The sequence below is a fragment of the Ictalurus furcatus genome, chromosome 7 (genome assembly GCF_023375685.1).
Source record: "Ictalurus furcatus strain D&B chromosome 7, Billie_1.0, whole genome shotgun sequence".
In the NCBI taxonomy this organism is placed as follows: domain Eukaryota; kingdom Metazoa; phylum Chordata; class Actinopteri; order Siluriformes; family Ictaluridae; genus Ictalurus; species Ictalurus furcatus.
In genome coordinates this window covers 17,718,162-17,727,998 of record NC_071261.1, presented here as the reverse complement: position 1 = coordinate 17,727,998, position 9,837 = coordinate 17,718,162, and the positions used below count along the sequence as shown (strand labels likewise).

At 36.0% G+C, this 9,837-nt stretch overlaps 1 protein-coding gene across 2 annotated transcripts; it reads right to left on the bottom strand.

Moving 5' to 3' along the window:
* Positions 1–209: 209 nt before the first annotated feature.
* On the bottom strand, positions 210–9,266 carry myoz2a (myozenin 2a). 2 transcript variants are annotated; one of them, XM_053629000.1, is made up of 6 exons: positions 9,178–9,266; positions 8,220–8,307; positions 5,875–6,038; positions 4,001–4,145; positions 1,691–1,874; positions 210–1,312 (listed from the first exon to the last, which is right to left on the bottom strand). In XM_053629000.1, exons 2-6 carry the CDS (start codon positions 8,299–8,301, stop codon positions 1,057–1,059), a joined length of 831 nt encoding a protein of 276 aa, XP_053484975.1. In that variant the 5' UTR covers positions 8,302–8,307; positions 9,178–9,266; the 3' UTR covers positions 210–1,056. The 2 variants fall into 2 exon arrangements, with proteins under 2 accessions (XP_053484975.1, XP_053484976.1); XM_053629001.1 differs by having other exon boundaries at positions 8,229–8,307.
* Between the last annotated feature and the right edge of the window lie 571 nt (positions 9,267–9,837).

Genomic DNA, 9,837 nt, shown 5'->3' with positions numbered 1-9,837 from the left:
ACCTTGAGGTGGATGGCCTACAGCAGCAGATGACTAGATTGGGTTCCACTCCTGTCAACCATTAACAAGAATCTGAGGCTATTAAGGACACACGCTCATGGACACTGATCCGTTGAAGACTAGAAGAAAAAAATAAACATCTCCTGGTCTTCAACTGTCCAGTTTCGCAGAGACTTCCTTTACATATACAAATGATTAATTTACTCTCACATGTTAATTTGGTTTTATTTTTGACACACGTCACATATTATTTACATGGTGATACATGTGTTTACTTGAGTTCCCATGTGCTAATTGGACATAAGGTGTTTGTAATGTACTTTCACATGTTTTTAATGTGATCAAATATTACACACATAATCAAATGTGAAATTTGAGACTTTTCCAGTGCTTACAGGTGAATAGTTATAATAGGTAGTAGCAGCTTCAAATGGCATTGTAATTAAACAAATATTTGTAAGTCTGTACCTAGAAAGGAAAACTCTTACATCCATTTCTTCTGTTTTTGTGTATATCTCATACTAAATTGTTTCAGAAATTAAAACAAAGATAAACTTGCAATAATTGAGTGGAAACATGAATTCTGCTTTCTACCAGAAAATCTTAAAGGAGAATGTCTTCAGTCCATAAGTTGAAACTCAAACGCAACTGGATTATGCAGCAAGACAATGATCGGAATAAAGCATAGGAATAAGTCCTAGTCCAAGATGTAAGTGAAAGACTGATGTCCAGTTATCGGAAGCATTTGGTTCCAATAAATGTGGCACAACCAAAGTTTAAGTGGGCAGTTAGTTTTTCACATGGGTGATAGGTGTTGGATAACTTTTTTTGCTTAAAAAAATAACTGTATTCTGTGTTTACTCAGGTTACCTTTGTCTTATGTTGTATTTCATTTGATGATCAAAAACTATTTATTATGAAATACACACAAAAACAGAAGAAATCAAATACTTTTTCACAGCACTGTACATATAATTTAATGTAACCTGAATATGCAACCTAAATTAGATAGTGTGCAAAGCTTCCGATTTATCACATTAGCAATGCAAATAAAATTCAAAGTTCATCAGATTCAGGGATAAACATAGGCAACCTGGATGACTTAGGCTCCAGGGTGGCAGATGCAAGGAGCAGAGGGGCACCATCAGTCACCCAGCCTAGAGCTGTCCTGTTGAAGGAGGGTCGCGAGGGCAAAGGGCCAGCCACATTTTCTGGAGGTGGAAGACTGAAGGCGCTTGGGAGAACATTCACTTCAACTGACTTGACTGGGGCTTTAGGAGCATTTCCAAAGCCACCAAATGGAGTTGCCACCCTAGGCATTAGAGAGCAGGTTAGATGTGAATGCTCCTGAAACTAATATGACTAAAGGAAATTACTGCCTGAAGATACATCTGCTATAAAAAAAACAAAACAAAACAAAAAAAAATTCCACTTTTGTCAAGTGCAAGCTTGAATAAATTTGTGGTGGAACATTTTATTCTACCCAGTCAATCTTTAAGTGCTAAAAATTGTTTTAGGAAAAGGTTCAAATATTTCCATGTTGCACCTTTTGGCTTGGAAAACATAATTGTTCCCCTATAAAGTAACATTCCTGGATTCTGCCATATCCCTAAGGAGTGCTGAAAAAAACCTGCATTTAATAAGATAGACAGATGAGTAATAGGCTGTCTTTATGAAGAACAATGCTCACCGATTAAAGCTCTTGTACTGTGGCATTTGAGGTGTGGGCTCAGATTCAGGCATTTGTAAATACACCATGTCTGCTAGAGAGGGATCACTGCTGAGAGCCTGATCCCAAGGAGAGTGGTAGGATTTGGGAATAGCTGTGCGGTTGAATTTCTCTGTTGGAACATCCTTCAAGGGACCGCCATAACCTAAAGAATACACATCAAAGGTGAGAAATGATCCTGAACTGCCCACACAGAGAGACAGACACAGATCAGGAAGACATGTTACCTGCAAAGCCTTCATGAGAAAATAATGCACCATACCGTCAGGCTTCTTTATGGAATATTTTCTGTGGAAACATTCCCTAATGTTTGCTTATTATTTGAACTAAAATCTTTTTTTATGTCAAAGTATCATAGCTAGAAATAAAATGCATTCGCATACCATTCCTTAAAATCAGCATCAATTGTTAAAAAAATATGCTGTTAGTAAACCAGACCAAAATTTAAATTAAATCAAAATATAAATCAAAATAATTTATTTTTATGATTCACTTGTCTGATGGGGAGCCCTTAGAACCTTCTAGGACATCAGAAAATACTTTTTGGAAATATAGTGTTATAGGATGTCTATATATCAATAATAATAATAATAATAATAATAATAATAATAATAATAATAATAATAATATATTATCTGTATATAGTAATATTAAATATTATAACACAATTATTTTATTTAGTTCCTAAAAAATGTGGTAGTAGAAGTAATCTCATTTCATTCTGAACATTTGAAGTGAAATGAAAGGCTTAATTATCAGGATTTTCCCCCCTTCCGTGTCCATAAATAAATACAGCCAAAATAATTCACCTTAAGCAGATGTTAAGAGCTGGATAAAGCCTTTAAATAACTGATTAACCATTAAAATAACTAGGTAGTATACATTTGGACACTTTACACACAGCCACTCATCAGGAGCTATGAGTTTCAGAGAGAAAGTCAATCTTCTTTGCTTAGTGGTTGATAGCATTTCTAGCTTCTGATTTACAGTGACAAGCAGCCACTTGCCTTGCTGTGTAACGGCACACAGACACACTAACTAGGATTAAAATTGGTCAAGCTGACTTAGCTTTAGCTAATTGTGTGCAGTTCTTGAAAGCCAATGCCTTCTTTTTCTTCCAAGGCAGTTGTTACAGTTTTGTAAATTGTGATGTCCATGCTGTGATCTACTTGTTTTAAAACTGTTTTCTTAGCAGCATTGGCTATACTGACGGCCCAGACCTAAGATGAAGTTTCTCTACGGATGTATGCAGAGACAGAAGTGTAGAAGATTAACTTCTGGCTTAGGAAGGACCTCCATTTTCTGGAAAAAAAAAATCCTTGTCATAGACTCAATATAATGTGTGTTTGTGTGTGTGTGTGTGTGTATATATATATATATATATATATATATATATATATATATATATATATATATATATACGTATATATATATATATATATATACAATAAGCAGAATCTTTAAAAAAGAAAAAGAAGAAACAAAAGTCCATCTAGATGAGCATCCCTCAAGTGTGTCCAGCAAACCCAAAACAGAGGTTATGTAACATGGGTGATTTGTCACTTATGACTATCCTTGCTTAGTTTAGCAGGCCCAAGGAGGCCTGATCAGATTCAAGGCCAGCAAGAAAGGTTATGGGCAGCTGAGATTTTTCAGCACTAATATTCACAGTGCTGGATATTAATAGTATATTCTATGGAAATTTACAGTGACTGCAAGGGGTTAAAAAGAAATAATGGTTTCACACAATATGTATCAGGTGTAGCAATGCTTGTTTTTATGCCTTGTTGTGTCCTGGACTTGTATTTACTCAAACATAGCCTCAACTTTAGATTAAGAATATTCTTGAACATACAGAATGATTTCCTGAACAACAGGACAGATTTAACTTTATATTGTTACATTATGCCATTGTACATTTACATTTACAGCATTTGACAGTACTGCACGTTAGAGTACAGTAAAGCCAATAAGTATAGTCAAAAGTGTAGGCTCAGTAAGCCAGATCAGTGTGTGGATATAAAAAGATAAAATCATGGACAACTGCTGCAATGGGCCAGAACCTAGAAGATACAGGAAATGCCTGACAAACTTCCTGGAGAGGCTCAGGGCTATTACAGAGGAATACTAACAGTGAAGTGTGTAGCAGAAATAACTCCCAACTCAAATCCAGTGATATTAAATTTATTATAAGGACATTTGACTGGCTTCATGTTGGTCTGAATAGTGTTCTAGCAGTGGTAAAGACTGTGCATTTGTATGAGCACTAACCTGGGGCTATACTGGCAGGATTGGGCATGGTATGTTGGTCAGGTGTATTTGGAAGAGTTTTTGATGCTTGGTCAACTCCTACACAATTAACTTCAGTTTTCATATCTGTGGTTTCAATACTTTGTGTAGGAGGAATCAAATCATCCTGCAAGAATGATAAATAAGAGGAGCATTAAAGAGAGGAAAACAATGAGAGGATAGTTATTGAAAGGTAATATGTTAAAGTGATAACAGATGAATCTCAAATGCTTAGAATACATGATGCATACCTAATATTTTGATTGACTTTCCCCAAAGCATTGTAAAGAACATTATAGTAGAGAGCTTAGATTGGTAGAGAGAGTGGTCAATGTGATACACACGCTACTAGTTTAAAAAAAAAAAAAAAAAAACTCCACAGATTTCCAGGTGAAAAACTATTTTGTGTGTCATCTGTGTATCATCTCAATCAAATCATTGCCATTATCTTAATATTTTAGATAATAAATTTTAAAAAAGCATATTCTTTTGGCAGAAAAAATGGTAGGGATTAAAAAGAAAAAAGTACAATACTGTGCAAAGGTCTTAGGCACCCTATTATTTTTAAATACAAACTTTGTCATAGATTTTAATTTTATGACTTCTACATTAAGTCAGTACAAAAAACATTTTAGATTTCCAAACATTAATTTTCCAGCACAAAATTAAATGTTAAATAACAATGTTACAGAACAAAGAAAGCAGCATATTGTCACGATTCCCCCTTGAAGCAGCGTGCTCTAAACGCGAATGCGCGAGCACCTGCTATTCCATTGTTGACCGTAGTGACATCTGGACACGTGTGTTTTGTTTGTTTGTCATGTCTCCTCCCTGTTCTGTCATTGGCTGGGATTTCACGTGTGTCTGTATTGCTCTCAGCTGCTAGCGGTTTAGACGCTGATCATGTCCGCTTATATACCGCGCGCCTCCCAGCACACAACTCGGAAGATTATCATAGAGTTAGTTTAGTTCGTATAGTAGTCATAGTCACGTTCCATGTTTAGAGTTAGTTCACGCTGGATTATCCGCTTCCAGTTCCTCGTCATAGTTCGTTTCTCGTTTTGTTTATCGACCCTGTTTTCCGTGACCACGACCTAGATCCCAGCCTTGCCCCGTGTATGCCTGTCTGCCAATCGCCTGACCTCTTGCATGTTTGTGGATTACGTTTTGGATTACGTTTTGGATTTGTCTGCCTGGCTCTCTTAAATAAACAACTGTTCATACTGCACTTGCATCCGTCCTATCTCTGTTCCGTCACGATACGTGACACATATTATGTAAGAGATCACCTGAAAAAACCTATGGTTTTTTCCATGACCTGCTGGGTTTTGCTGCAAAAATAAGAAGCAAGTGCGACAGTCAAAGTCTCCAGAAGAACTGTGACTGGTTCTGCAAGATGCTTAATAAAACTTACCATCTAATTTCCTTATAAAACTGCACAAATTGTACCTGCGCTACTAATATATTTTTTTAAAGCAAATGGTCAACAGACCAAATATTGAATGTTTCATTTATTTCTATTTACTGCTCTATATAGTATTTTTTATGTAGAAACATTTCATTTCATCCTGTTTGAAGGCATCTTTGCTCAACAAGATTTCTTTGCATGTGCCTAAGACTATTGCACAGTATTGTATATGCTATATGTATATGTTATAATTATTTCCATTTTAATACCATAATTCAACACTACTGACTCACCTGTAGCTTGTGTCTGTGACCAAATGCTATCTGTGATGCTGTTCATAGCAACGCCTTAACTCTCATATATTCTATTGCTTAAATAAATGGATTGTATTGATCTATTTACAGACTGTTGAACTCCTCTTACTCTCCAACAAACTAGTCATACTTACATTCATATAAATAGATGCATTCTGAATGTTCTCAAATGTGTATTTCTCTGAGCGTTTCTGGCGCATCTTGAAGAGTCGAGATCCCCTGTTGGAAGCTAAGGAGAGTTCTTCCAGCATGATTTCCTTAGGCGTGTTCATCTTTCGGCCCAGATCCATCTCTGACCCTGTAGGAGTCAGCAAATCATATGTTAGGTGTGCAGATTCTGTAAAAATGCATAATTAGTGAATAATTTTAAATTGCCAGTTATCACTATATTCAAGACACTGACGCAATTCCAAACTGGGCCTGGTTTCTACAACGATCTCACAAAAACACACTGATTTTGATCGATACCCTGGCTTACATGACATTAAACACATTAATATATGCATTTCATTTATACTTGACCAGTCACTAACATATAAGCGTAATAATTTTAAATTTGGCCAATTTATGGCCAAAAGTATGTCAACACCTGACTATTGCAACCATATGTGGGCTTTCCTCAATCTGTTGCCACAAAGTAGGAAGCACACAATTGTCTATAATGTATGGATTAATCTGTAGGATTAAGATTTCCCTTCACTGGAACTAAGGGGCCCAAATATATTCCAGCATGACAATGCCCCTGTGCAGAAAGTCAGCTTCATGAAGGCATGGTTTGCCAAAATTGAGTGGAAAAACTCAAATGTCATGGGACATTCAACAAGCACACATGAGTGTGATGTTCAGGTGTCCACAAACTTTTGGCCATATAGTGTATATAAATAAAATAAATTCTTAAAGTTTCTTAAAACTACTCAAAATGATTCAGATTTTGCACATGATACATTTTATTTAACAGAACGGTCAATATGTGGTGTAAACCTATGAAAGGCATTAGCCTATTTGTATTATTTATGCACTGTAGGAGAAATTAGTATATACCAATTTGAGTTTGATATACGATTAATTTGCAGTGTACATTTCTTGATATAGAATATATATCTATAACTAATCAATTTGTATAAATTAATAGTTCACCTAGACCTTAATTTTTATCCATGATGGTTAAAATGTAAACTACATTTGTACCTTAATCATTTACTCACTCATGACTCCTTTGACTACAGATCTACCACTCGGTTTCCCACAGAGGATTTTTTTTAGGCCCTGGTCTCATTTGTCCAGTTCTTACTGAACACTTTAACAGTGGCTAATTACGGAGGTGTTATAGATCTACCAATTATTGTGAAATATACACAATTATCATATTTCCACAGCTGGAAAGAATCTTTATTCGCTCAGCTGCCAGTTTTCCATGACCAGAAATAGTGCTTCCTATGGACAACTACAAAAGTATTAGTTACTTTCAGATGTAAAAACATCTCATTGGATTATTTACAGCCCAGCCAGGGAGTGGCCGAGGGTGAATTATAAAAATAAACCTTACGAAATGGTGGGCCGGCTGTCTGTGAAGAGTGAGTATGACGCCGGCTACTGTAAGAGTCTTTAGGTACAAATGTACAAATACATTGCGCTATAATGTAGAATTACATAAAAAATATATAAGAAATATTACTGGAATGTATATAGCTCATTTAGTATATAATCCAAACTGATAGGCTTAAATATTCTAATCACTATTTACGCATCATATTACTTTTCACATATGATTATTATCATGTGATTGTAATGTGAAATACACACAAAAGTACATTTGTACCCTAAGAGCACACATGTGAACAATATGAACACATGATCACATGTGAAAAAAAAAATTATTCATGTGAGGAAAATCACATCTGATAAGTCAAACCACATGCCCAACATACACACACAAAAAAAAACACTAAAATAAAAAGTGTGGAAAGTGAACTACATGTGAAAAATGTGTGAAACATAATAATTTCACATGTGACTTTCTGTAAGACACTGTTTAGTATCTACTATCTATAAACACTGTTTAGTATCCACCTGGACTTAATATATGCAAATTGTTGAGAAAACAACACAGTGACAGATAAGAGTGTTCAGTAACATTGTCATTATCAACCACACACATATCATTAAATGGCGAACTTATATAGTGCTTTTATCCAAAGCGCTTTACACTGTGTCTCATTCACATACACACACACACACACACACACACACGGTAACAGAGCTGCCATGCAAGGTGCTAACTTGCCATTGGGAGCAACTTGGGGTTCAGTGTCTTACCCAAGAACACTTCGGCATGTGGAGTCAGGTGGGCCGGGAATCGAACCACCAACCCTACAACTAGTGGACAACCCACTCTACCAACTGAGCCACAGCCGCCCCATTAAAAAGTCTAAATGGTTAGATTTATTTGTTTTTGTTAATAGCTAAATAAAGATCATACCATCCGTGCCTTGAATTTCTCTGCAAATGGCTGCCGCCTGCATTTTCCTTTCTCTTATTGTCATTAATGAGTGCTGTGACATTGTGTCCTGTTCAGAAAAGGAAGCAGTTACATGTATATAGTTTATTCTATGTTCCGGTATCAAAGACAGAAACAATTCACAGTAGATATACACCCTGTTCAGCATATGAAATTTATTGCGTTTAAATGACAAATTTAGCACATCCCTTAAATAACCTCGGGCCATTAAATGTGATGCCCATGTGCAACACACACTATTCAAACACACTCTGTCCTACAGTCACTCAAAATCCCTGTAAATCTGACTGATCCAGACAGTGTAGCCAAAGGGACTTGTAAATAACAATAGGGACATTAGATAAAGCTGGTGAAACAGATGAAGTGATTATACAGTGAAGAGAAGTGAAAATTTACGTCTCTATATATCATTTCCTCACTGCTACTGTATTTTCTTCCTGTATTATATTCCTATCTTAGAGTCCTTGAATGTTTTGCTTGAGATTTGTACAGAGCAAAGATGCCAAGCCAGCAGAAATTGGAAAAATATGGTTGCATGAAAAAAACAAAACAAAACAATAACAACAACAAAAAAAAAGACAGAGAATCATCATTTCATGTCTGGAACCATTTCAAAGTAAGGAATACAACAAATAAGCCTAAGCAGAAATTAAGGTGTTTTTTTTTTTTTTTTTTTTTAAATATGCTTTCCCCACCCTCATACACATAAGCAAAAAATGGTGCAATAGATTTATCAAAGTTACAGAAAGTGCAGCAAGGATAAAACAGAAAATATGATTAATGATGTTTAAGCCTTACAGTCTATGACTGTAATTTTTCCTATACCTACTTTAGCACAAGTACAGCAGATGATGACTGAGATTCTCTCTTAATATATATACACCTAAAAATACACCCACCTGAGCAAGGAGGGCCTTACCTGTGCTTTGGAGGTGTCTGTAGTAGACTTTGGTTGTATATGGATCCTTTAGGGGATGTGGATCAGAAACAGACTGAGTAATGTGACCCGGCTCTTCCAAGGACTGAGAGGGTCTGGCCAAGTACACCATGGGGGTATGGGGGAGGTGGCTCAACGGGTGGGGGTGACTTACACTGTATGAAGTTAAATATAGTATAAGGACACACATATACTTACTATGTTTAGGTTTAATAAAGCTAGGTAATGTCAGTTCTGGGTGTAACTGATCACTGGAGTTTATCTGTTCTACATGGCAATTAAGTTTATTTATTTATTTGTTTGTTTGTTTGTTTGTTTGTTTATTTTAGGTCAGCAAAAGTATAGGAACAGATTAGTCTTGAAGTAAATTAAAGTAAATCACACTTAATATTTGGTTGCATATCACTTGTTTGCAATAACTGCATCAAGCCTGTGACTCAGTGGCATCACCAAATTGTTGGTGAGCCTGTTTTAGAAGCAGCCATGAAATAAAGCAGCCATGACACTACCTCCACCATGTTTCACATATGAGCTTGTATGTTTTGGATCATGAGCAGATCTTTCTTTCTCCACACTTTGGCCTTTGGATCACGTTGGTAGAGGTTGATCTTGATTCCAGAAATTTTAAAGCTCATCTCTGTA